Source organism: Alosa alosa, chromosome 9 (genome assembly GCF_017589495.1).
Source record: "Alosa alosa isolate M-15738 ecotype Scorff River chromosome 9, AALO_Geno_1.1, whole genome shotgun sequence".
Lineage (NCBI taxonomy): Eukaryota > Metazoa > Chordata > Actinopteri > Clupeiformes > Clupeidae > Alosa > Alosa alosa.
The window spans coordinates 5,509,332-5,536,806 of NC_063197.1; the positions used below are offsets into that span (position 1 = coordinate 5,509,332).

A 27,475-nucleotide genomic window follows, 5' to 3' on the forward strand; every position below is an offset into this window, starting at 1 on the left:
CAATGCCAGCTTACCTCCTGTTTGACGACGTAAAGTCTTTTGGATGGAGGGAAGGGCAGCTCCTTAATGGAGTTCTCCTCCACCACCATGTGAGTGCACTTCTCATTCCCAACTTCCAGGTAGTGGCCACCTGGTTGACAGTTGGTGGGGTGGGGACAGGCAGAGAGAGAGAGAGAGAGAGAGAAGAGAGAGAGTCAAAACAACAATGCCACAAGGTGACCCTCCCCTCAGTCCCAGTGAGTGCATTACTTGACTGGCCATTTGGACCTTTTCAGTAGTACAAAAGAGTCTTGGTCTAAAGCTAGCGAGCTACCATAAAGGACCTTGTAAACCTTGTAAACACACATTGATAAAAGCTTTCAAGCATGCTACCCTGCTGTCCTTTTGTGATACAGCAGGCCAGGTCATGCTGTGATAACTTTTCTTAAAATGTTCTCAGCGTGGTCCCACTCAAAGCCTGAATTTCAAGGTTTATAGGTTCACGTTATACGCGTGTGGATATGTGATGTGTACCATGTTTGAGTGTCCTCTCCTCCATATTGGCTTTGTCCTCTTCTGTGAAGCCCAGAAAGCTAAGGACACAGTCCTGGAAGGGTGGCACTTTGAATTCAGTGCGGAAGCTCTCGTCCCCAGCATGGAAATTACTGGGAGGGAGAGAGAGAAAAGACCATCATCAGCTACTTGAGAGGCAAATGAGAAAAGCATGAATTTCATAACAGGATGCTTCTGAATTTAGAGTACAGCAGGCAGCAATTGAACAAAATGATCAGAGGCTTGTGAAGGTTTGCAGACACAAGTATACTCAAAGCTGTAATTCATGGATGTAGAACCAGAGACGACACAGCTGTGAATGTGAATGATCAATGAACATACAGTAGATGTTCAAATTTTACAATAGTTCCACAAAGCTCAACTGTATGTGAAAAACAAGAAAATATGGGGCATGTTAAACAAAATTAATGCATAGCAACTACACATATTATATTGTGATTATATCTCTCCCCCCCCCACTTAGTATTACTATTGTCTAGGGGATCTGAGAGTATACCCTGAAGTGACAAATTAAATGCATTTTAATGTGATATTAATTATGTACCATACATGTGACAAACAACCTTGCTCACATTTAATGTGCATTTTATATGAAATTAAATACAATAAAATCCTCCTAAAAAACAGGTGGCCTACTGTTTGTGTGGCTTGTCTTAGTATTTTGACCAAACCAGGAGTTTGTGTGTGCAACTGTATGTACGAGTGTGTCTGTGCCTGTGTCCATCACTCACATGTCGTCCCTCCGCTCCCAGGCCTTGCGGATCCAATCTGGGGTGAGGATGGGGGTGCCCATGCAGACGGCCAGCTGCAGCAAGGACAAGCACATCATAAGGACAGGAAGAGGAGGAAGTAGTAGAGTGCAGCCGCATTCAGATTCAGTCATGGAAAGAAAGGCAGCGAGTTTACAGGGAAGGGTCGCACTCTGAGGCACTCTGAGACGCACAAGGACATTAGGCATCAAGCGCCTCATTATCCACTATGAATAAGGCCCTGTTGCATGATTCACCTCCATTCAGTGGATGGGGAGTGAGGGAGCCGATGAGCAGCTACACTTTTAATGAGAGAAACTTTCAAATGGCAGATTCAGACAGACTCAAGCAGACAACTAAAAAAACGATGGAGACAAGAAATAAGACTTTTGAAGAACACCACTCAGAGGTCTGTATGTGTGGGCTGCTGCAAATCTAAGATAGCTGACACCACTGGCTAGCAGTGTTCAGTGCAACATGATATATTATATTTACAGGTATGTGCTAATCTAAATTATATTCATCTCACCTATTCCAGCAGTGAGAATAGATTCCTCATCAACTTTATGCTTCGCAATGCATGGGGGCAAACTATGCATATGGAGGTTGTAGCATCTCTTTAGTGTTTAAAGATCTGTCCTTTGTGAGAACTCCACAACCATCCATCTACACCCACCACCCCACCACTCACACCTTCTGAGAAGACTGCTTTTGCAGGGGGAGGAAAGGGAACGATGGAATCTCAGCTTTTAAAAATAAGCAGGGACTAAGTGAGAAGTAGGGCAAACTCTGGAGAATCAACAGAGGGAAGAGAATTTGCCGGCGTGGCGCGGCACTCTCAGGTAACGCGAGGAAGACGCAGAACACAGAGACGGTAGGAGTCTTCAGAGTGCAAAAGAGTGCAGAGGCAAGGCAGCCAAACCTGCTTTTCAATCCATTTACTCGGCTATCATGGCAACACTTACCAGCACTCAGAAACTCAATCTCAAGAGTGTGTGTGTGGGGGGGGTACAAAGAGGTAGCAACTACTGTCAGTTCAGTTGACTCCTCTTCAAGAAAACATATAGAATCACAGACCGACACAATCTGGGAGAACAAATGCACCAACCCTGTATTTTTCTCCATGAGTCGAGTGTGCTACGAGGTGGGTGACTTTGGCGCTGAAGTCTTTGCGGATGGTGCCGCCCATGTGGTGAACCAGATTGACAAGGTTGACCTGTAGGAAGACAAAACTGTTACAACCCGGGAAAGGCCATGTCTGCTGTGTGCATGACCCTTTAACGCAGGTAGTTAGTGTGGAAGAGACGGGAGCCATGGAGACGCAGAAACTCACCACTTCCTCTTTCTTGCGGAAGCCCGTGAAACACAACGAAAGGTTGAGCATGGTGGTGGAGTAGAGCGGCCGACAGGAGAACGGAAGGGGCTAGAGAGGGCACACACACACACACACACACATTTAAAGATGTACACTTTCTCATTCTGAGGGTTACCGGGCCCATCTTAAAAGCTTTGGTGGCAGGCTCTGTCCTTGTTTACTTATGAAGCCATGATGTATTCCTCTGTATATCCGTATTAATCTCCCTGCAGTGACTGACATGAGATCTGCGGCCATCTGCTACTGCCCTCATGTCCCCTCCGCCTCTGCTGCTCTAAGTGGTAAGCTGGTGGGTCAAGCAGGTGCTCCTTTGCAGACATAAGAGATAACAGTGATGCCTTTTTCAGAGACAACCATCAAAAAGCAGCTTATGAATCAATTCCGTCTCAGAAGCCAAACTTTCCCCTTGTGGCGGTCTCATTTCTATTCCAACTCTCCTCCCTCCATGTAGGTGGATGCTAAACATGGCCACTTGCCTCTAATCTTTCGCTAAACTTCCAGAGCTAAAGAAAGAACATCCATAAGCGGAGTAGGCCCGCAGACTGAAGATGTCTGCGCCTGAGAGACAGTCAAAACGCTGGGAGTCTCTTACCTCCTCTCTGGCTGCACAGTGCAGCACCACAGGGGGTCCCACGATGCGGTTGTCATTCTTGTACAGATAGTCGTAGTCTGGAGACTTGAAGTCAGCCAGCACAAACACTGTCTCAAACTCGGCGTTCTCCCCGTCACCAAACTCTTTGACATTGTTGGTCTTGATGCAGGGCTTGTTGATGTCCTATGAGGGGGTAGATGAAATAAGCAAGTCAAGGAAAGCATTGGCATCAGGGCTTTGGTGTAGATGTCGATGTTATTTTACACAGTAGTGTGATTGCATGCTGCTGTGTTGCAAGAGAAATCTCTTGTGGAGTCAAGTGGAAACACAACAGGTGGGTTAGGACTGACACACCAGCAAGGCTCTCTGCATTCTGAAATGCAGAGGCGTGTAAGCAAGCTAAAGAACGGCTTTTCAGAGAAGAGCTGCTTCATTGCTACTCCTGACATCAGTTCTACCGGGACATGAGTATGTAATAATCAGAGCTCAGACTCGGAACATCCCAAAGCTTTTAATTAGTGTTTTCATCAATAATCAAAAGTCTTTATTACACACTTCTTACTGCAGTAAACCCCTCATTAATTCCCTTTTGTGCAAAATCAAATCAAAGTAGCCATTTCACCAAGGGTAGTGCAAATTAGAGGGGGAAAGAGACAGACACACATACACATCATCTTTGTTAAAAACACTTAGTTTCATCCACCAGGTGTTAACAGGATACACTGACACTTAGTGTTAAGGACACACCCGTCACCCCTCTGGTGCCAGTTAAAACAGAAAAGGTGATATTCGGCATGCAGTACAGTTATCGTCCATCCTGAGACATACCATATTTACAATAGATTTTATCAATTTCTCGCCTGCCTCTGAGCCTGGGACACCTTCTTTAATCTTTACCACTGGGACTTCCATTATTTTGATGTCCTGTAAGAATGAAGCATTGATGTAAATTCTGGCAACATAAAACAGGCAAACCCAATGGACATGATTGGACAAGATCATTGAGGTGAATGAAGACTTCCTGTTTCTCAATGATAGGCCACTTCAAGAAATCAGAAGATTATCCAGAGAAGGCCTTCATAAATTAAGAATGTTAAAAGCAGTGAAGTTCTCTTAACTGGAGGTCTGTGTGTGTGTGGAGAAGGGAGCTGTTCTCCACAATTTAACTGTGAGAGGATGGGCCTGCATGACTGGGCTTCTGTGCTGACCACTCACTTTGAGGAGGTACATTTAACAAAATCTTTGCATGCTTTTTACAGCAAATATGGGCATTCATTAATCATGATGACAGCAACAAATACAAACACCCTCTTTAACACACATACCATCCACATACTCTGCATTCACACGTAACATGTCTCTAACACGCACACACATGCACACACACGCCATGTCCTCCAGTTTCTCTCTCAGGTATATCTAACAGCAGGTGTTGAGGAGCCAAGTGCTCAAATTCTGTTTTATTATTTCTCTCAAAGTCTAGTTTTCTTTCTCTCCCACCCTTGCAACCTCAACTCTCCGGAGACTCTCAGACTCTAACACAACGGAAATGAGGGAAAGGAAGACAGACAGAGTAAAACGGCTACAATCCTGAAAACAGGAAAATGTGTCTGCAGTCTGTAAACACATCCAAGGGAGAGCGAGGAGCAAACAAATCAAATCCCCTCAGGTCTATGCAAAGAGCGGACTTTAGGCCTCCCCTTGAAAGTGTTTGGCAGTATACCACCACAGACTGAAAAGCTTGGCACTAATTCTGCTATCTTAATGTCCCACTTTAAGCTTTTACAGGGGGGTGGGTATGGGGGGGTACTTTCGACATGGTGCAGTAGTCACAACTTTATCTTGGTTTGCTGTGGAATCATCTCGCAGCAACAGCAGTCACCTTGAGATGGTATGAGAAGCATTTTGAGCATGTGACAAAAAGAAAACATCTAACTTACACTTCATTCATGATTACAAAACACTACTGACACCATAGTCAGATTTACCCTTTACACTTCAAGTGTCCTATTGCTATGAGACCCAACATGGCCATATTTATTCCATCTACAGATAGCTATTTGGTCATATTCAGTTTTTTTTTACTCAGAATATGGCAATCAGTATAGCTGGTACTATAGCCCCACTGACCAGATAAACCAGCCAACTAGTTACTTCACAATTACATAGGTGAACCCAAATTGTTAAGAGAAAATTATATCAGACTGAACTGTCAAAACCCTTTGATCCCTCTGTTCAAACCCCTGTTTACTTGTAGCCATGATTCAGTGGCATTGGTGACTTAAAATCAACGATGTCATTCACCTGAAGTGCTTTCACAATAGCTGGATTGTTGCCGGTTTCTCCCACTAGAACAATCCTGGTCTCCACCCGAGGCATGTCTGCAGAGAAAGAGTGAAACGAAGGGCAAGTCAGCTGAGTTAAGGTGAAATACAAAAAGAACAGTAGGCCTACTTTATGGCAACAATCTCAGTCAAACTTCTGATCAGTACATGGAGCCAGACACCAGGGTAAGTTGTTGGCCCCGGCTGAGGTAACAGAAGAATCTCATTTACCATCCATATCGTCCGGTAGGCCCAGGAAAGTGTGCTCCTTAGAGGTCTCTGCCATTCTGGAGTCATTCACAGAGAAGTCAACCAGCAGGCTACGAGTGGTCCCTATAGTGACTATGCTGCAGTCAGCCATGGCTGTGTGACAGGGGGTGGTGACCCAATCCTGTCAGAGAAGTAAAAATTTAGAAGCAACAAAGAGGTGAAAAAATATGGAAATATACAGTGCAAATGCCAAGTGGGTGTCGTGGAAAACTAGAATTCTGTGCAATATAAAGACTAGCCTATGTGTGTTCAACAACCGCTGCCCTTCAGCCTGAGAGACAGGGAGGCACAGCAAACAGTTGTGTTGACATCATTCTCCAAACACCACGTAGCTGACGGCATTTTTGGATCTCGTCTTTTATGTGGTTAGATCGCACACATGTTTAGCTTTGTCCAAATAACCAAATTTCTTCTCACTCATTAAGTTAACGTTAGGCCTAACTTATGCCACGAAAGCATCGCTTAAGCTTGAAGATGAAGGTAACGTAAACGTTAAAAGTTAACGTTAACTTGACCTAAACTTCTAAACTTTCAAGTTAACTGTACAACAACAACAAAAAAAACAGTTAACCATAGCTTATTATTTAAAAATAACGTTGACGTAAATATTAAGATCTGAGCTTTGCATTAACGTTAACGTTCGCCCAAGTTAGCCTGGCTCAAAGCCCATCTATCCCTAAATCGTCGGTTGAAACTTAACGTTAACGTTTCAGCTCAAACTAGATTTTTGATGATGTGTTCATTAGTAGATGTGAAATCCAGCAACATGTTGGTTTAGGTGAACAACTATTAACATTATGTTGATAAACGTAGCTCATTATGAGTGTCCACTTGAAAAAATAAGTGTAACGTTAAGGCTCACTTGCTAAAGTTGGCACAGGTGCAGACAAAAGAAACATCAACATGCAACGTCGCCAATCATCTATCATACAAATGCAGACTTACCTTATGTGGGAAATATCCTGACCGACCTCGTTTATCTCCTCACAACCGTCCTCACAATTATTAGTTGGTAGCTGGCTGGATGACCAGCTTTAAAGGTAACCAAACTGGTGTCGCTTGCTAGCTCACGCAGGTAATGGGCTAACTAATATTACGCTGGCAGCTAGCTAACGTTAGTTAGCCAAATGACTGACAGATACAAGTTTTTCCTAATGGTACTTGCAGGTGTCAGAGCAACGGTACAATGACAGCAAACCTAAATACACCGAAATGTTTTGCAACTCGCCATAGCTATACTGAAAATAACATTATTGAACTGTAACATTACATTCCATATTCCAAAAGTCTACAACTAAACTACAAGAATTCAAATTGTGCGACAAACAGATACAGCAGCAAGCAGATTGGTCGAAGTCCGAGAGCTTGACGGAAGTAGCACGACGTCAGACGACGTTAGCGCCTCTGATTGGACGTTCGATTCAAACTACAATGCGCTTTGGGGCAGACGCAGTCTGGTTGTGTGTGTGTGTGTGTGTGTGTGTGGGGTTGGAGTAGGGAGTTCAGGAATGCTTCTTGTATGTTACTTGTATGTATGCTTGCGAGCATATTTAACATTTTCTGAACAACTATGGTATCCTCATTGAGACCATATTCAATGTCAAGGTCACGTTAGCCTTTTTGGACATATAAAAATTACAGACATTTATGAAAAATTAAATGTAATCGTGAATTATTTTTGTTGCACTGATTGAAATAAAACATTTTACGAACAGGCCCGGTTAGATTGAAACACTTTGTTCCTCGCTCATTGTTAGTATGAATCCAACAATAACCTTTTCAATCAAGAGACTTCCTCTGAAGTTCAACAGCTTTGTTCTGCCTTGGGTTCCCTTGGTGCCATCTCTGGGAGTTTGTTTCAGGGACAAGCCCTTATGATGCATTCTGCCCATGCACCTAGAGCTGGGATGCTGCAGTGGGCGCCTTTAGAGATCCCCTGGAACCTGTGTGGAGCCTGAAGGACAAAGTGCTGAGCGTCACTGTGTTTTTTGAACTCCGGTGCTTCTGTATGCTCGTCACATCTTCCCCAGCTCTTTGTGAAAGCTTCGCTCCCCCCTCCCTCTCTTCTGGAGCTTGAAAGGCACTCAGTAGAATAAAGCTCAGTGAAGCCTACTTACCACCTCACTTTTACCCCCTCTGCGATTCGGAGAAAAGCACACACCTATGTTCTTATTCACTCAGACTGATTGACTGTTATGGACTAAATTGTCAAGTGGCAAAAAAAACCCTTTCAAGAGTGGTTCATATCTTACTTCCGAATATTATAGGGCTTTATTGCTTGAGTCTTGAGGAAAATAACTTGTAGTTCCCCAAAGTTCAAATGTCTGTCTCTTAGGAGACTAAATATGTCTCTCTGTTGAGAACAACAAATCTGACATTCAGTCAAAAGTGGTTCTGCCCTGGATGTAATGGTCAAAAACACAACTACCTGCTTTACTGGTGATGGGAAGTTAGGTTAGAATTATTTTCAGCTTGACTAATTATTGGTTCTAAGTAGTAACAGTAGGCTATAAAACAGCAGACATCCCAAGTCTCCCGGAAGTTCCGGGAGTCTCCCGCATATTGATAGCGGCTCCCTGACGCCCGCAAATTAGATAAAATCTCCCGGAATCTAGAGTGAGCGATCAAGAGCGCGCATGCGAGACCGCGTGTGCATCTGAGTGTAGCGCGCACACGAGGGGAGAGAGAGAGAGAGGTGGTGCGTGTGTGTCTGAGCGCATCAAAGACAGAGAGCATCCTGATTGGCCTGTTTCGCTAAATCAACCAATCAGTTTTCAGTGTAGGCGGGCTTTTATGTCTTTTCTGAATCAGTTCAGTAGAAACAGAAGCGTCATGGTAGAGTCAGTGCCTCAAAAAAAGGAAAATGTAAGACCCATTTCAAAGTGTAGGCTACCCTTGTCTCATAAGAGTAAAACATAATGATGGACCTAGTCTTGCACGCTGCACTGTTTGTAAACAGTGACTTTAGCATTGCCCACAGCGGGTTAAATGATTGCAAAAGTCATGTTGAGGTGAGTTTAACAAGTGTCAATTCATGTGCATATTATTCAGGCCTATAGCCTACTAGATGGCTAGTTGCCAAGGCTACATGAAAAGACCAAACTACCAAAATCTACATATTTTATTTTCACAATTTCTATCTATAGGCCTTCCTTATTTGTTGTACTGACATTATTGTATAGGCTAAATTTTATTTATTTTTTTGGGGGCTTGATGCCTCCCTGAAATGACTTTTTGCAAGTTGGGATGTCTGAAACAGTAAAGAACAATGACAATTCAAATTTTAGATCACACTTTATACTATAATTCTATCCATGTTCAGGTCTTTATACTATAATTCCATCCACTGTAGACAAAGTCAAATATTTAGTAGTAGACTTTTAAGTCTAACATTAATGACTTCTTGCAGCTCAAGTGTGACGCTATAGTCAGGCGTACATAATAAAGACTTCTCATCTGCGAAACTGACCGGACATATCAGTGATCACTGAGAAAGTGAGAAAGGAAAAGTCACCACAATACTCTTATAGCCCATGTATTTTCATATTCTTACAAATGTACAGACAGGAAATAAAACATTTCTCATACATTCCATTGATAATTTTCAAAAAGAATTAGTCAGAGAACCCTTATTCTTTTAAATAATAATGGTCAATTTAAATACAAGATATGACAATTTCATATGAACCCAACAGTATGCAGTAACCACTGAAGGCTTTTGTTTACAATCATCTGAGTTTTAAGTAAGACTTCAAATATTCAATGTGAAACTCAGCAGACAGCTTGAAAGGACTACAGAGGCCTGCTATGGAATTGTGTCATTCCACTTAATTTCGAGAAAGCCTTTAAAAGATCTTTATACTGTACATATATATTCCTTGAAATGATTTGGTAGGTATCTGAAATGAATAGTATCCCTTAATAGAGACAGCTGTACTGTGGCGTATTATTGATGGAATGCTTTTTTGCTTGGATGAAATGGTTTGAAAGGTTTAAAACCCATTCATCTATGGTATGGCGTCACTACAAGGTTAATTACAAAAAGATGAATGAAATTTAAGAATAATATTATTGACATAATATACAAACTTACATTGAAACATTCAGGTATGCAACACTGTAACAAAACAGTACTGCCACATAGTCCCTACAGTACTATTGGAATATATCTGATGGTGAGAGTTACTAAAATACTGAGTTAATGTTGTAAATATTCAATTTAACTGATATATTAATTAAAGTGTCATTACCAAGGCAATTCTGAACGTCTTTAGCTAGCCTATAAAAAGTATTTGAGATGGATACCTGCATTAAAGATATAAGCCAATAATCTTTACAACAATTACATACATATATGACTTGACACTTTCCAAATGAGATTTAACTGTAATAAAGCCAGGAAACACTAGTTTAGCTGACATTTTAGAAAGAGTATACAAATATACAGGTACATTACACAAATCTTCAAGAAGTGCTGTGTATAATAGCAGAGACTAGTGTACAGGTTGAAAATTTCAGCAGGACAGTACAGTTGATAAATGTTCTCTCAGAGTCAGGATAAAACCAAGCCTGTGTGCAGAGCATTCACAGTATGCCATGTCATTGTCAAGCTTCTGACACACTGTATGCATTCCTCGTTTCGCTGTGGTATTTTGAGACCCATATTGTCACTGGAGTGATTCCCCCTCAAAAATGTTGAGCACTTTTAGCCAAAGGAGAGCAGGCTACAATATGCCCCTACGAAGGCACAGTGAAGTTTGGTAATGAAAGCACTGAGCACCAGCTTACAAGGACTTGAGATTCTCCTGGGGGTCCTGGCTGACTGGGCATGCAATTTGTTGCTTGACATTGGCAGCTGAAGTAGGGCTACTGAGGCCGGAGGGAGCAGTTCACCACCCCCCCCCCCATCTTCTCGTTCTCTTCATCAATATGGCTGGCCATGCTGTAGCAGCAACGCAACAGGGGTTGCCCATATACAATGATGGGACATTCTTTGCAGACGTTATGGTGTGGTATTTGTTGTGCTTTTTTTTCTCTCTGAAGAAATTTTACACGGGCACCCATCCTGCAGCATTCATTTAAATGCTTGGCACTGAAGCAAGGCGGTCGGATCGGCAGTCTTAGATGCAATTCCGTCGGTTGACTGTAGCCACGTCACCCCCGGCGTCATCCTCGTTCTCCTCGGTGTCCGTTAGTGCCGCGGTGCACAAGTCACTGAAGATGTCTGTGAGAGAGGGGGCGGGAGGGGGGCAGCAGAAGGAGAGGAGAGGGTCAGCCACACATATTCCAAACCAGGACAACACAGCTGTTTGAAGTGAATGAGTGCCAAGCAACAGGGGAGTGAGGAATGGGGAATTTAAAGATTCAGACAAGCAGGACAAAAATAGCAGGGGACAATGGCACTATAGGGTACAGCGCACACCACGACCAAAGAAGGGGAGTCTCTAAAATCACATGTTACTGAAAGACTAGAATGTTATGATCTTCACATCACGATTTTAGTTGATTTGTTGACAGGATCTTATTTCTTTAACTCCTCTTTTTTTTCATCGTAGGACAACACTCAACCTATTAGTTAGAGCAACAGCACTATTAATGCAAGAGCGCTGTTTATCAAATATAAAGATGGTACAAAAAAATTATAAAATTAAAACAGAAAAATAAAGAGCAAAAGTATCACTTTTTTAATGCTTGTAAACAGCGTGAGTTATCAACCCAGCTTTTCAAACCACAAAGGAGCTGTGCTGCTTGCAAGTGTACACTCGTCGAGAAGCTCCAAGCAAAAGTATGCACATGCCCCAAGCATAAGCCTCAGCTGTTAATGCCCCAAATAGACATGTTTTTTTTTTTTTTTCAGATGAAGGGCCTAGGACTAACAAAGCACTTGCCATTACAAACAAATGCATCAAAACAAACCACACAAGTGCGAGTTGTGAACATGACAGAGCCAAGCTTGGAGAGTGGAAATGGAGAGGGATCATGCCACAATGGATGACATCATGCACGGCTGTGTTCCCTCGATGCTAGCGACCAAGCAACGCGAGCCATGTTTCCCACTTCCCAGTATGAGCCCTCTCCCAACCCCTCTCAAATTCCTTGTAAGTGCTTGCTTGCAATGGACACTGGGTTAGTGGGATGTACCAGTGTGACTGTAAAGCTCATGTCTTCCTGCGGTTGACTGTAGTATTGCAGGTGGCACCAGGCCTGTCTTCTGTGTAATATGGTTCTTGACTAGCCTATAACATGGGGAAAAAACAACGTTCAACTTCAGTAACGGGCTTAAAAGGGAGAGGCACGTTCCTAGGCTGGAAGAACTCAAAGTATATCAAAACTGGATTACTCTCTGCCACTGAAAAGCTGACACTCGTGGCGCCTTTGAGCATGAAACGTCATGAATTTCCATGAATTTTGATCCCAAGTTCCTTCTACACCCGTCTCTGAACTGTCATTGACATGGATTGAAGGAATGAGAGAAATGCTAAAGAAATATATCAAAAAGTCTTCAGCCACTCCTTAAGAACTAAGCCTTCGTGGAGTGTATGATTTATTTAGACATTCAACTTTAGAGACAGCTCCTCGCCTGACCTTATGGATATCTAAAAACATTTGAGTGTCAGCTTACCACGAGGTCTCAGCACGAATGGTTCTGACTGATGCAACACAGGTGCACACAGCAACAGCCTCGCAGCTCGATACTTACACAGCACCACGAGTGTAACAATCCAGCGCCATTACTCTCTAATCTAAATGTGCTAGCAACAGGAGGCAGAGGACATTACCCGCGCAGGGAGGCTAGGTGAGAACCACATACTCCTCATCCAGAGAGGCAGGTGTGGCAGGCGGTAGCTCCAGGGAAGAGCTTGCTAACTGTGGGGAGGATCTAGCGAAGGATTCAGTCAGCGAAAATGACAGAGGCCATAAAAACACCGCCTCTCTGCCTTAGCATGTCCCCTGCTAGTGGGCATGTGTTGACTGAGTCCATGAAAGCCCAATGAATTCTTTATTACTTCACAAGTGTGGCTTGAAAAGTTAAAGAGAAGAGTAAGAGGGAAGATAGCGAGTAAGAGAAAGAGAGGAGGAGGAGGAGGAGAGAAGAAGAGCGAGAAGGGTGTAAGATACTTTCAAGGCACCGACCCGAGGACGCAAATGACTGAACGTGGTTTTCAGAGATGAAATATGCATGAGGTGATGAAATATGAGCATATTCAAAGCATTTTTAAGCGGAGGCCTAATTTCATAGGGTATTCATAGTCCACCCCTCCCCCTAAAAAAGAGTGAGGGGAAGTGGGAGAGAGACTCTCATCCATTGCTGGCTGGCAGGCTATTTCTATAAGTGGCAATAACAACTCTCTGTGGAGGAGGAAGGATAGCCCAATCAATTATTCAGTTCAACATTGTTTTTCATCGCCATGACGGTACACTCATCTGCCCAAGAAACATTTTTAATATGCTGGATCATTGGGAGAAAAAGCTTACATGGGAATTAACTTTTAATTTCAGATGGGACCACAAGTAAAGAAACTCCAAATGCAAAAGTTTTTTTTTCAATTGCAATAGGTTTCCCTCTCAACCATTAACCCTAGATAGCATGATAAAGTTAACTAGAGTTTAGTTTACTGTAAGTGATATTCTAATGCATAATTCATTAAGCTTCCACCATCCTTCATTTGTAGCTAGTTCTTGTGAGATTGCTCTAAATCCTCTGCACAGACATTTATGCAGACTCATAAACAACCTGGTATGGTGTTAAGAACGTGAACTTGTTACGAAGTAAATAAACAGGCATTGGAATCAACGGGTCACACTAATGGGTGAACAATTATTTTAAGTTAAAATCTCCAAATGTCTTGAAGTTCTTGAAGCTCATCATGGCCCTAAACCTTACACTGCCCCGTTGAAGCATTTGTGAGCGTTACTGATTTCAACTGCTTTGTCTCTAGCTTTCAAATCAAGCAACTAAATAGCACATGTAATTGTGCAACTGTGTCAGTGATCTTCCCTGCAGTGTTGGTGTATCACTTTAAGATGACTGAGCATTGAGTAAGCATCTAACGGCACAGAAGAGCCATGTCTCCCTCTATAGGCTAACCAGCTGCAGGGCTCCCAGTGGCTTTCCCAAGAGCCCTTTCAGCATGGAAGAGTGGGGCACACAGCCAGTGGGGAGTGAAGTCCGAACACTTACCAGTGGCCATTTTCGGCCTCTTCCAGGAATTGCACGATTTCCCCTGACTCCAAAGCCAGATCCTGCCCTGTCCTTGCCTCATACGCCAACTGGGCCTGGAACCGCTCATTTTCCCCCTGAGAGGACGGAGCGAGGAAAGGAGAGAAACCGAGAGAGGAGAATTAGATAGATGGACAGACAGATAGAGAGATGGATAGACAGATCGAGAGAGAGACCAGTATCTAATGTGCGCCCTGTGTGTGTGTGTGTGTGTGTGTGTGTGTGTGTGTGTGTGTGTGTGTGTGTGTGTGTAAGAGTGTATCTATGTGGTGAGAATCTTACGTTACATTATCATGATGGAGCTGGTCTATTAAAGCGGCTCTCTCCTACTCTCACACATCAGACAGATTGTAATAGAAAGTGAAATGCTGGGAGTTTAAAGCGGCGGAGATAAAGCAACACCAGGCTAATCCCTTTCCTTTTTTTGTCTTTTAAATGTCAAGTCCTCGGCTCATGATAATGAGGATCAGTGCTGCTGGGAAATAATTACCCTGAGAAAGTCTTTTCGGAAGGGATTGGGATGACTCAAAAGCGCTATGGTGAGTGCACGGACACATACACACAAGCACACACACACACACACACACACACACACACACACACACACACACACAGGCATACACACACACACACACAGGCATACACATACACACACACACACACACACACACACATACACATGCATGGACTCATTTAACGGAACGTACATTTTTGTTATTTCGCTCCTCTTCACCGTCAGATGAGTTGGAGAGTTCCTCCGCACTTGATGGTATGGTTTCAAAATCTTCTGTGTCCATTGAGGGCAAGCGCCGCTGGGTCCATCCTAAAAAAAGGCCACATAGGTGCAGGAGTGGTTATAAAAAGGAATTACACTGTTGGCAAACACACAAAAAATAATAACTGTAAAAGGATATGTCTGAAATCAGATGCACGTTTCAAAATGGTCTCCCCAAAATATAACCCAGTTCATCCAGGAACCTCGAGTCACATATACCAACACTTCCACAAGGACACCTCACCAACACACAAGAAAGGTCCTTGCTTCTTTTAGACGTTTACCTGGCTGGGAGGTGGATCTAGGCACAGCTGAGTTGGTACTTGTGGTACCTTTTTGTTTGCTTGGGACTGGCACACCCCCATGTACATCTGAGAGAAAATGAAGGCTTTATACACAGCAGAGATATCCTGACAAGCTGCCACAAGTGCTTCACCAAACACAGAACATGTGCAGTTTACAACCCCTACACACACACACACTCACATGCAATCTTTGCCAAACAGAAAAAGGCTGCAGAACACACACGTACACAAACACATAAAGCTTTGCTTTCTGAAACTGAAATAAATCAAACCCCTTTCAGTAACTGATTTCTCCTCATCATGCGGATGAAAACAGCACAGGGTACCATGCAGTAATCACACTCCAAATAAAAAAGCAATCACGCCATTCCAAAAGCACATCACCACACATCACCAACATCATCAACTGAAAACGCGAGGGTGACCAGATGCCCTGTGTTTTCCCTAGGGCTGTCAGTTGCTTCTTCATATTGTCAGAAATATCGATTGAAAGACAATCATTAAAAACACAAGTGTCAGATTCACCCCTCCTCCCACCCATCAGCAGGTCGCATCAGGTCACTCTGTTTATGAAATGAACCATGCAGGAATGTTCCAAGCAAACCATTTTTAACATGCTTAAAAACAAGCAAGAGGGAAAACAAGGGATTTTTTTTTTCATTTTTGCACACAGACTCACAATAACACATCCTCTCCCATCTCTCTCTCTGTATCTCTAAGGCATGACATGCACCATCCGCAAACACAAAGCAGTACCTTCATAACCTAGTGGTGTGGGGTCACTCTTAATCTCATGTCTCTTGGATCTAAGGCTAGAAGAGAGTCGACCTGGATAAAGCAGTGAATACATAAATGTAAGCCATATTGACAAGGAGGATTAGAGAGTGAACTGAAAGCTTCTCATGCCACTCTAAAGTTATGAATATATCAGAAGAGGAGAGGGGAAGGAGAGACACGCTTCTAAAATGCATTTTTTTGTTTTCATCACCCATAGAAAAATTCATCGGAACTCAAATAGCTACCGCGTACAAGGCAGCTCCCAATGGCGTGCACTATTCAAAATGTCAGGAGCCTAACGTTCTCCGTTTATCACTGATGAGATTTCTTTTAAATATTCAATGACATTTCTGAAGTTTGAGATTTTTTTTTCGGAGAGGAAGCTCACAGATTTTATTTCCGTCATTTCATAAATCATAAAGGAGCCCTAATGCACAGGACTTGTCGAGAAAATGGGCTTTTATTTCCTTCTCGTAGGCATGTCAGAGTGGACTCCCCCTCTCTCCTTCCCTCACCTTCTCCCTGACTGCGCCGCCGCTAACCTTTCTGCGCCTGCTTATGTCAGTTTTATAAGGACAGTGTGAGCAGAGGAGGAGGAGAGCAAGGACACCAGAGGTCCGCGCGACCAGATACCTTTGGTGACGCGTGTGGCGGTAGAGGCACTAACAGAGGAGACTAGAGAGAAGCGGCGAGGAACCTCCATCTCCTTGGGTGCAGGTTCTGGAGTGAGAGGCAGGCAGAGGTTAGCAATTAGTATGGCTGAAAAGATGACTGGAGGAGAGGGGAAAGGAGAGTGAGTGAGTGAGGGAGGAGAGGGAGAGAGGGAAGAGCGATGAGAGACAAACACTAATAAATGGCAGGAGCGATGGGAGCAATAGCCTCCAGGATTCAGCCTTTTTCTGGTCCCCGCGTATCGATCTCTGTTGTGTGTGTAAGCTGCCAATAAGCAGAGGCTGATGATTTCTGCTAACACCATGCGGCTTAAGTTTATTAATTCATTTTATTTAGGGACCATGAACAGCCGGATGGTCAACAGGGAGACTGACGCATTAGATGGAGGGAGGACACAGAGAAAGTGGGGGGATGATAAAGACAAATAGCGCGCACTCGGCCACGCGGAGCCACTTCACAGGCGCCGATGGGAAAATCAATGGCAGGGCTATGCTAACGAGATGAAAGCAGCCGACAGCTGAAGTTCACAGACAGCCACAGGCTCTGCAGGCCCGGCGCGGACACGACCACAAACCTGCCTGTGTGCACATTTCTCAACAGAAACCTCAGCTAGTCCGCATTCACCAAAAGTGCTCTCAATGGCAGTTTGTGGTGCCACTGACAGAAAACAGATACCACTTCCAGTAACTGTAAGGACATAACCCCCTTTAATTCCAAATACACATTTTATTTCCTTCAAAGAGGTTCTGAATAGCTCTGCTATCAACAAATATACCTCAGAGGTATGTGTTTAATCTCAAACCTGCTTCAGACTGAAATTCAGGTAATGCAATTTCACTCCCTCAGAATGGAAGCGATGAGACAAAAGGTCAAATATTTAAAATATGCTTACATTATAATTTAGACTGTTTCGGCGGCCTCCAATTCCATCTAGACTAATAAACCTCTTTGAAACGTTGAATCAAAACATCTTTTTCAGTAATTCCGAATAGTTTCTGAAATGTCACAAGCTATATAACAAGACAATGAAAAACTACGACCTGACATTTTGTTGGGCTGAAAGACTTCAGCCATCACATCAACTCCAGTATCTCTTTTGCCGGCCAATACTTTCCCTTTCACCCTGCAGCTTACTGGCTCCTAGACCGGTTTAATGATGACAAGGACTGCACTGTGACAAAAAGCTCTGTCGGACCAAATGAAATTCAATGCCTCGATAGTCAATGCAACAACAGCCGGGACATGGGGTGACAGAGAGATCAATGCTGGTCGAGAGGGTATCTATGAATCCTCCTTCAATGGAGACCTTTCCCAAGGTCACGTCACGTCACGTCAGGACAGAGGGTGGTGGTACGTGACACACAGAAGACAGAGATGTAGGAGGAGGAGGAGGAGGAGGAGGAGGAGGTGGGGATCGATGAGGTATGAGGAAACATGGCTACGGGGTTACCTGCGGGAAGGGATCTGCGGTTGGACAGGCGCTGTAAGGTGAAGCGCTTTTTAGCGAGAGCAGAGGGTGTTGTGCGGGTGGATAGTGCTGGCCGTCAGGATAAGTGTTGGGACAGGACACTGATGAAGCTAGCGGAGGGAGGGGACAGGACACCTGGAGATGAAAGAGCAGATAGTGGGGAACCTGCAGAGGGACCTTGGAGATGAAAGTGCAGGTTCTCTGTGTGTGTGGCAGTTCACTCCAAAACTGTTCAGTGTGTCTTAAAAATCTGAAAAGCAAGCCATCCATCATGCCTTCCAACCAAGCATTCCAGCCTTCCCTTCCATGTCTGAGGGCTAAATTCATCCTTTATCCGCCTTTCAAGTTAACCAACATACAATCCGCCTTTCCATCTGGACATTATGCATTATGCAGGCATTATTCTCTATGCAGGTTCATATCACAATAAAAACTCAAATACAATTCTAGTGAGCATAACCATTGCCACATATTCATATTCATATCAATGCATAAAGTAAAAAAGTTTGAAAACAACTTTCATCAAGCCAATTTCAACTTTTACCTCTAACAATACCTCTCATAAGGGAAATGTTAAAAATAACAATTGTCTAATTATCACCTCTATGTTTAAAAGAGTGCGGTATGACCAGAATTCACACGTTCACAAGATGCATTCACACATTCACATCAGCATCAGCACACCCTTGGTATACGTGTTGTTCGTCCCCCAGTAGGTTAGTCTGGTCCTGGGGTAAATATGTAAATACTATTATCCACCTGTCTATGTGTTAAATAATATAATCTGCCTGTCTATGTGTTAAATAATATCATCTGCCTGTCTATGTCATCTCATCACTCATCCCATGACATAGGTTGTACAATAAAGACAAATAATATCAAACACTCAGTACTAATGGTTAGTGTTATCTACCTTGGCCTTGATGTAAAAAACAGCATAATGAGCAACGTTTACATTGATTCTGGGTCATTATTATGTGTCCTCTATATAGGATTGTATCCTTCGGCTGTTCCTTTTAGGATCTGAGGACGGCGGCATTAACTAGAGCATTAAGTTCAGTTAACACCCTCAAACAAAGAAGAAAATTACAGCCCACTTCAAAGTGCTGATCAGCATTAAACTTTTGGTTCTGGGGGCGGGAGATGGGGGAAGGGGGGAAACCTCCAATGCTCTTACTTAGGAACTTAACCTGTCACTCTGGTTATTATATGGAGATGGGGTCCCTAAAGGTAAGATGCTGGGGTGTCTGTCGGCTCCCTGTGCAGGGGGGGTTAAGACAGATCACCGGGTTGTCTCGCTGACGCTTTGCACTTTTTTCCCTTAACACGGCAACTTGAAAGACCTGACGCTCTCTGTTTAAAGCCCCCCTTTAGCCTGTATCTTATTAGACACTTCTCTATCAAGACGTCTCAGCCCCACTGCGACATCTCACACTACCTGCATTATGCTACCATGTGAAATGGTACCTGTTGGAGCAATGGTACCCAGGGGGGTACGGTCATGTTAAAACTCAGGCGTCAGAGAGGGAGCTGAGGTCTGAGCACGGATAATAACGTATCTGCCTGGAGATATGCAATTTATGTCTGAAGGTTTCCAGGGCAAAAGCAGTTGTGTAGTGATTATGTGTGTGTGTGTGTGTGTGTGTGTGTGTGTGTGTGTGTGTGTGTGTGTGTGTGTGTGTTTGTGCCTGTGTCCCTGCGTGTGTTCATGCATGCTGTGTGTGTATACATATGTATATGCAAGCTCAAGGCTTACCTCTTTTCTGTCGCATGTTGGGGCTAGGGTTACTGCGCCTGAAGCCGGTCTCTGGACTAGAGGAATCAGACTGTCTGAGGGCCATCTTGTGTGTGTTTCTGGAAGACAACGCATGTCAGTACTCACTCATCAATACCTCTGTGCAGCTCATCACACTAGATGGCCAATTTATTCACACACACACATAAGGCACCCTACCTCATGGGAGCATGGTAAATGTTTTCTGAGATTCTTTGATGAAGTTGACTCGCCTCTGTGCAAAAAAAAAGACATAAGACACAGTTAGTCTGCCTGGATTGTAGCCTACATTTTCTGGCTCTCCCACCCGCCCCCCTACCTGCCCCCGCCCCTGTCTCTTGCTCCACATTAATGAGGCCCCCTCTGTAGGTTTTTCTCCTCTTTGTGCTCCTCCGAGTTTGCTTGACATCCGTCAAAAAAAATCAAAGTGTTGGGACCGTTTGATATCTCTGACTCAGAAGAACGATTTTCACAGTGGTTACTGACCGTGAAAAAAAATAAATAAAATAAATAAATAAAAAATAAAACGTCATTCAAGTCTTGAGCGCTGCTAAGAGCCCTGAATGCCGCAGTGCACCGGAGCCCAGGCACACGCACACACACACACACACACACAGAGTGAATTGTGCGGACATGGCGTAATACCCCGAAGTCCCTGCAGGGGGGGGTGTGAGATCGGATGGGGAGATGTCACCTCTCCATGTACAGCTGGATGGATGTGACATGTGGAACAGGGGGGAATGCAGAGAGGAACAGCGGTGAGGCTTGTCTATGTCGGCGGATCACTGGGGGGAAAGACAGAGACTTTGTTGTGGTCTGGCTCTCAGCCCGCCGGTCCCTGAAGCTCTTGTTTCCCCGAAGCCACCCACTGGTTTATTCAGCAGACAGCTGCTACTGTGTGCGATTGTGTGTGTGTGTTTTTGTTTGGGTGTGTGTGTGTGTGGGCATACACATTTGTTTTTGTGTATTTACAGGTGGATGAATGTGGGTGTGGTATTGCATATGTTAGCATCTGAAGGTGTGTGTGTGTGTTTACTGCCTTGCCATGTGTGTTAGTGTATCTGTGTACTTAACACGTGCCTAGCAAGCAACTTCATGGCCTGAGGTGTGTATGCACCAAATGCAAAAGCACTCCATGACTTGTAGTGAGGATCACGACAAAAGCGGTGCAGAGGGCATGCAAACACCTGCACAACATGCACATCCAAACTTCAGTGCACATTTTGGGTACATACCACACCTTACCACACACACACACACTCCGAGTACACATAGCCACACATATACTAAAATACATAGTAATAGCACACTCAAAAAAGCCTCCCTTTCCCGGGCACCAGACAGAGACAGACAGACTATACACTCCCACCCACACCACTGTGAACACGCTGCCCCCTTTCTGGAAACAGCAGCACACCGAGGCCAGCTGTTTGGCTGGCCGCCTCAGAGCAGAGCGGGGCTGTCCCACTGCTTGCTGTCAGAAGCAGAATCCTTTGTGTGGAGGTGCGTGTGAGTGTGTGTGTGTGTGTGTGTGTGTGTGTGTGTGTGTGTGTGTGGTGTGTGGAGGTGTGGGGTGGTGGGTCTCACTCTGAGAGGCCTCCTCCAGCCATTTTTACCTCTCCGTGAACCCTTCCTCCCTGCACACACTGGCAAAGTCACAGCACACGCTCTCACAGATGCGGCTCCACCCAGGCCCCAAAGAGGATGGGGTGGGGAATACCTGCATGTTGGCAAGCTGGAATGTGTGTGAGACAGTGTGAAGAGTGAGGGTGGGGTTGTGCCTAACAGTGCCCCCTGCTGGGAACTTCTTACCTCTGCACGCCTCCAGCTGACACGTCAACACTTTGCGGATTTCCGACACCCACATACTCTTCACATCCATGGAAGGGGCCTGGAATGGCACCAACACAAGCAGACAGGCGTGCGCGCACACACACACACACACACACACACACACACACACACACACACACACACAGAGATCTTTCAGTGCAGTCTCTAACATAGTACTGTCTACCACTCCACAAGTCAACACTGCTCTCCAGTGGTCAACTATAGGAATAGCATATCACCATAAGCTCATAACTAACCTAATACTTACATCATACAAAATTCCATAATTGAATGCCTCAATTTCAATGCTTGACAATACAAAAAAATAACTGCTCTTGACCAAATGGCCCATACTGAATAAGAATTTAGTTTGTGCCCATTTTAGTTGGAATAAATTAGCTTAATTTACTGTAATATATACATACATATATGTAAAGGGGACAACTGGCTTCTTCTTCCTCCTCAATTGATAGCTAATTCAGTTTGCATTGCATTACATTATTTGTTATTAAGCAGATGCTCTTATCCAAAGTGACTTACAGAACTTGGGGTTAAGTGCAATGCTCAGGGGCACATTGTTGGTAGCCCTTGATTGAACTCAAAATCTTCTGGTGTTCCATTTCAAAACCCGTGTTTCAGTGAATTGCAAAGGGCATTGACCACATACCTGAATGATGTAAACTTCCTCTCGCCCATTGTACCACACTTCAAACTTCTTTATGTCACCCTTCACATTCTCTGTGATACCAACTGCACTCATCTATGAAATCAGGAACAGACACACAAATGTCAGTTACACTAATGACTAATGCTGAAAAATGACAGCTCACACATCACATGAAGGCAAAGTTCATCATTCCTTTTTCCTGAGGTGGAATGCTCCTTTAGTCAGTATACAGCCCACATTGATATTCCCTTATTTCCAAAAATGCCAATGGATGGCATTAAGGGGTAATGTATCAAAGTCAAAGTCAAAGTCTCAAAGTCTGCTTTATTGTCAATTTCTTCACATGTCAAGACATACAAAGAGATCAAAATTACGTTTCCCACTATCCCAAGATGGAGACAAGACATTTTACCAATTAGGTCCACAGACAAAACATAACATTCAATTAAACAATATAAAAAGTAAATAAGAAGGCACATACAGTGAAGAAATAAGAGCAGCAAAAATGGGTTGAAATTGTGCAATTGTGCATACAGTAGACAGTCAATATAATAGTGCAAAAGTCAGGCCAATAAATGGCTGAGGTAGTTCTGTTTGACCTAAGTATGCAAGTGGCATAGTGGTGCAAGTTATGTAAGAGCAGCAGAAGTGTGTTCAGAAGTGTTTTCAGGACACAGGACAACAACAACAAGTTGCAAAGTGTGCAAGTGTACAAGTGGAGTAGTGCAAGTGGAGTAGTGCAAGGCAGCCATTGTGGGTCCAAAAGTCCAGGATGTTATGTGGCTGAGGGTGGAGGGGGGAGAGGGGGGAGAGAGTTCAGCATCCTAACAGCCTGGTGTATGAAGCTGTTGGTGAGTCTGGTGGTGCGGGAGCGCAGGCTTCTGTACCTCTTCCCAGAGGGCAGTGGATCAAACAAATTGTGAGCGGGGTGGATGTGCATGTTGTGCAGCTGTGTTCACTATGCGCTGCAGGGCTTTCCTGTTGTATGCTCTCAATGGTGCCTCGGTAGAATGTGGTCATGATGGCTGGTGGAGCACTTGCTCGCCTGAGTTTCCGCAGGAAGTACAGGCGCCGCTGAGCTTTCTTCGCCAGTGATGCAGTGTTGGTGGTCCAGGAGAGGTCTTCACTGATGTGCACCCCCAGGAATTTGGTGCTGCTCACTCTCTCCACCACAGCACCGTCGATGGTCAGTGGCAGGTGTGTGCAGGCAGTGACAGCTCTCCTCCGAAGTCAACAACAATCTCCTTGGTCTTGCTGACGTTCAGCAGGAGGTTGTTGTCCCTGCACCACGTGGTCAGAAGGTCGACCTCCATCCTGTATTGAGTCTTGTCGCCCTTGGTGATGAGACCCACCAATACCCATGTATTGTCTGTCATACAAAATGATCAGACCTCCGAACATCAAGTGAATGGAGCATTCTACAGCATTATAAAGAGCCATGTAATAACAGATTATGAAGAATATGATTATTAAATCTAGAAAGATTCAAATTGACATGACCACTTAAAATAACAACCTAATGTGGTTATTATACCTTAAGATAATGGCTTTAAACTAATTACGGTGAATGCAAATGCACTGTTCTATTATCCAAAGTCTTCTTCTTCTTCTTCTTCCCAAAATTTCTGCATCTAATTCAGCTTCAACCGTTTAACCTAGAAACTTCGTTCAAACTTTGTAACGTAGGTCTTGAAAATGACATCTGTGCAAAATACTTTTCGTTTCTGTAAACTTTATACTTTTTGAAATATTAACAGAAATCAAGCTTATTTTTCCCCATAGACTTTGTATTGGCACTATGACATCACAGTGGGCTAATTAAATTGATTTGCACCTGTATCAACGGCCAGCTGCTCAACTAGGCCCCCTCAAAGAGTCAATTAAGCTGACTGCACCTGTATCAACTGCTTTCTGCTCAACTAGGCCAACTGTCTCTGTGCCTCTCCATTCTACAGGGATATAAGGCACATTTCATCCAACTTTTTATCCATCCATCTTCTTCGAACCATTCACTCATCCACCCATTAAACCCAACCTGCCTATCAACATCCAATAAACGTTCTGTCTATCAACATCCATTACACTATCTACATTCAACTTGTAAACTATCTACTCTGTCTCAGGCTTTAAGCATCCAATCTGGCTCTCTTAAGACTACAGATCCTGTTCAACTGTTTCCTCTGCCCACAAAATAAAAGTCCTTCAAAATAAAAGTCCTAACTACTATAATTCACTATTAAATAATTTAACTATTTAAACTACTCAACTATTTAACTATTCAGCCATTTCAACTATGACTCCTGCCAACTGTTTCGTCTGCCCACAACTGTTTCCCAATAAAAGTTTGTTTTGCATTTTAAGTAAATATATGTTTTGCATTTTCATGCACTGGTAATTTCCTCGAACTTACATTTTCTTATAACTTATAACAAGAGGAACTGTATCTTTGTCAGTAGTAGTGTGCGCCTGGAACGCATGGTACTACGTACTATGTAGCTTTGTTGTTCTGGCCCTTTTCATCAGCTCTTGATTCACTGGGTACCCCATTAATGCTACACGGTACCAGAAACATTGAAAATTGATATGGAGAATTTCTACAATGTGTTACTTTCATTTCTGTTTGGGGCTGATTTTCCAGAATTACATAACACCACCGTCTTTAACAGACCATTTATTCCAAATATATAGTCTTTTTTTTTAAAAAAATACTCTGTTATTTGATTTCCAACCAGGGTATAAATGCAAGACACATCGTATATATGATTGCCGAACATGGAACAACAAACCCTTAAAGGCAGCATTAATTTGACTGTATGTTTGACATCCTTTAGTCTCACTATTCTGAGGGGTCAAAATTCTCCTTTCTGTACATGAGGCATCCACAGCTTATTTATTTCTGTGCACAACAAATGTCTACATGATTAATAGATGATCTAGTCATCTGTAAAAGATTACGAACACAAGGTGTGTCCATGTTTTTTATGACTGTGCTGTACTGAAAAAAGCACATTCATAAAACATGAATCACCCACAAAGTTGGGTGGCAAGGAGGTGTAAATTATATCACTGGAGTAACTGGAAAGGATGTAACCAGAGTCTCAAAGGAATTGAGAACAGAAAAGCATTAACCATTACATCCAGAAAGCAAGGGAGTATACAATAATAATGTAATAACAATAAAAACATCAATGGTATGAGTAATGGTGCAGATGTGCTGGGGGGGGGTGTCAGAGGATGTTTTTTCTCAGATGTTAACAGATTAAGAGCACTATTGCCAACTGCAGTTGCCTGAGTAATGGTTCAGATATGGAAGTAGTCTTCCTAGTAAGAGCTTGGGAGATGAGTAATCTCTTGTGGGATGTTAGAGTGAGGATGAGCACTTGTTTCCAATCAGTTGCTATGACTCAGAAAAATTAATAGACAAATCATACAATAATCCAATATCCAATAAAACAATAGGGCAATTCCATGCAAAGGTCATCCTTACCATGGAAAAAAAAAGTTGTGCATACGCAAATAGAACTGTTGTTAAAATCTTCATTTAGGTCTATATTTTATTGTTTGTAACTGATCTGATTGAATTTGATGGAGAATTACACTCTTTTTACATCATAAATATGGTGTGCAACCATACAGAAACAACATTTTTCACATGGTAATATTATACATATTTAAAAAAGTGGATAAATGGATCCAAGGTTCAAACAAATTGTGCCATTTGGCAAATTCCAGATTGACAAGGGAATGGTAGAGCAATGTCTATGCTCATCTTGCCTTTAAGTGCACAACTCCTTACATTTGTAAGGCTTTTGTTTTTAAGTCAGCAAGTTCCATGGCCATGTCACATCCATAACGTTTTATAGGAAAAGTTTATGCTACACATACAGTGTTGATGCGACAATGTCCATAGTGTCTGTGCAAAGCTGATTTATATCAATGTAAAGTGTGATCACCAAATTGTGCCACTTTCTTGCTTTTAAAACCTTTAATGGTGCGTTTTGGATGTTACATAATGTGAATTGACAAGACTGGAGACTTTATTATACCTCAAAGCCTATAAAACGTCTGTTCTGGTGGCATGTCAGTTTCAACGCATTTCACCTTAGTGTTTACAATTGACATTTCAAAGATTATTAGGTTGATCAAAACCACAGGGAGGCCTTGCCTAACCATTAGCAAAACAAACATAAAATAAAATACCTCCAGTGATTAGCCTAGCCATAGCCTATTTTCAAGTGGCCTAATAACGAAAATCTGAGCGATTATCTTCCTGTAACTGTCATACTGTTGTTGTACAGTAACTGGATTATCGTGTTAGCTGGTGAAGATGGCTGACTTTGCAGCTGGAGTTAACATAGCAACCTCCTTCTGTTGCAGATCTGTTCAGCCTGCCGTTCACGTCTGCTTAACAGTTTAATTTTGGTAACACTTTATTTTAATGTGTCGCTGTTACAGTGTACTTACCTAATTAGGTACAGTGGTACAACCTGTGTAACAACATGTACTATCAGGTACTATCATTGTACTTGCATAATGTATTTGTGAGTACCTACATATAGTTGTTACATTGTAATACTCAAAGTCAAAGTCAAAGTCAAAGTCAGCTTTATTGTCAATTTCTTCACATGTTCCAGACATACAAAGAGATCGAAATTACGTTTCTCACTATCCCATGGTGAAGACAAGACATATTTTACCAATTTTAAGGCCACAGACAAACATAACATTCAAGTAAACAAAAAAGTAAGTAAATAAGTAAATAAGAGGGCACATATAATAATGAAAAATAAGAGCAGCAAAATTTTGTTGAAATTGTGCATAGACAGTCAATAAAAAACTAGTGCAAAGTCAGGCCAATAAGAGGCTTGGGTAGTTCTGTTTGACCTGAGTAATAAAGAAAGTGGCATAGTGGTGCAAGTTATGTAAGAGCAGCAGAAGTGTTGTGTTTTCAGGACAACAACACCAAGTTGTAAAGTGTACAAGTGTGCAAGTGGAGTAGTGCAGGCGGCCATTGTGGGTCCAATGTCCAGGATGTTATGTAGCTGAGGGTGGAGGGGGGAGGGAGGGAGAGAGTTCAGCATCCTTACAGCTTGGTGTATGAAGCTGTTGGTGAGTCTGGTA

General features: G+C 43.1%; 2 protein-coding genes across 6 annotated transcripts in view; both read right to left on the bottom strand.

Moving 5' to 3' along the window:
• Nucleotides 1-7,186, bottom strand: part of ect2 (epithelial cell transforming 2) — a 33,028-nt gene extending 25,842 nt beyond the window's left edge. For 3 of the 4 annotated variants that reach the window (XM_048253463.1, XM_048253464.1, XM_048253462.1), the window contains exons 1-10: nt 6,808-7,186; nt 5,824-5,983; nt 5,573-5,649; nt 4,097-4,192; nt 3,269-3,451; nt 2,635-2,724; nt 2,410-2,517; nt 1,284-1,357; nt 514-644; nt 15-130 (exon numbers count right to left, since the gene is read on the bottom strand). In XM_048253463.1, the coding sequence (XP_048109420.1) occupies nt 15-130; nt 514-644; nt 1,284-1,357; nt 2,410-2,517; nt 2,635-2,724; nt 3,269-3,451; nt 4,097-4,192; nt 5,573-5,649; nt 5,824-5,953 (1,005 nt within the window). In that variant the 5' untranslated portion in view covers nt 5,954-5,983; nt 6,808-7,186. The remainder of the gene's footprint in view (nt 1-14; nt 131-513; nt 645-1,283; nt 1,358-2,409; nt 2,518-2,634; nt 2,725-3,268; nt 3,452-4,096; nt 4,193-5,572; nt 5,650-5,823; nt 5,984-6,807) is intronic. The other variant, XM_048253465.1, reaches the window with a different exon arrangement.
• A 2,195-nt stretch (nt 7,187-9,381) lies between these two features.
• Nucleotides 9,382-27,475, bottom strand: part of mcf2l2 (MCF.2 cell line derived transforming sequence-like 2) — an 80,181-nt gene continuing 62,087 nt past the window's right edge. The window contains exons 23-35 of one of the 2 annotated variants that reach the window (XM_048253447.1): nt 22,355-22,447; nt 21,667-21,745; nt 20,035-20,089; nt 19,837-19,934; nt 18,063-18,149; nt 17,415-17,417; nt 16,574-16,660; nt 15,920-15,991; nt 15,143-15,229; nt 14,791-14,906; nt 14,045-14,160; nt 12,004-12,098; nt 9,382-11,086 (exon numbers count right to left, since the gene is read on the bottom strand). In XM_048253447.1, coding sequence (XP_048109404.1) covers nt 10,983-11,086; nt 12,004-12,098; nt 14,045-14,160; nt 14,791-14,906; nt 15,143-15,229; nt 15,920-15,991; nt 16,574-16,660; nt 17,415-17,417; nt 18,063-18,149; nt 19,837-19,934; nt 20,035-20,089; nt 21,667-21,745; nt 22,355-22,447 — 1,092 coding nt within the window. In that variant the 3' untranslated portion in view covers nt 9,382-10,982. Of the gene's footprint in view, nt 11,087-12,003; nt 12,099-14,044; nt 14,161-14,790; nt 14,907-15,142; nt 15,230-15,405; nt 15,420-15,909; nt 15,992-16,573; nt 16,661-17,414; nt 17,418-18,062; nt 18,150-19,836; nt 19,935-20,034; nt 20,090-21,666; nt 21,746-22,354; nt 22,448-27,475 lie in introns of both variants that reach the window. The other variant, XM_048253446.1, reaches the window with a different exon arrangement.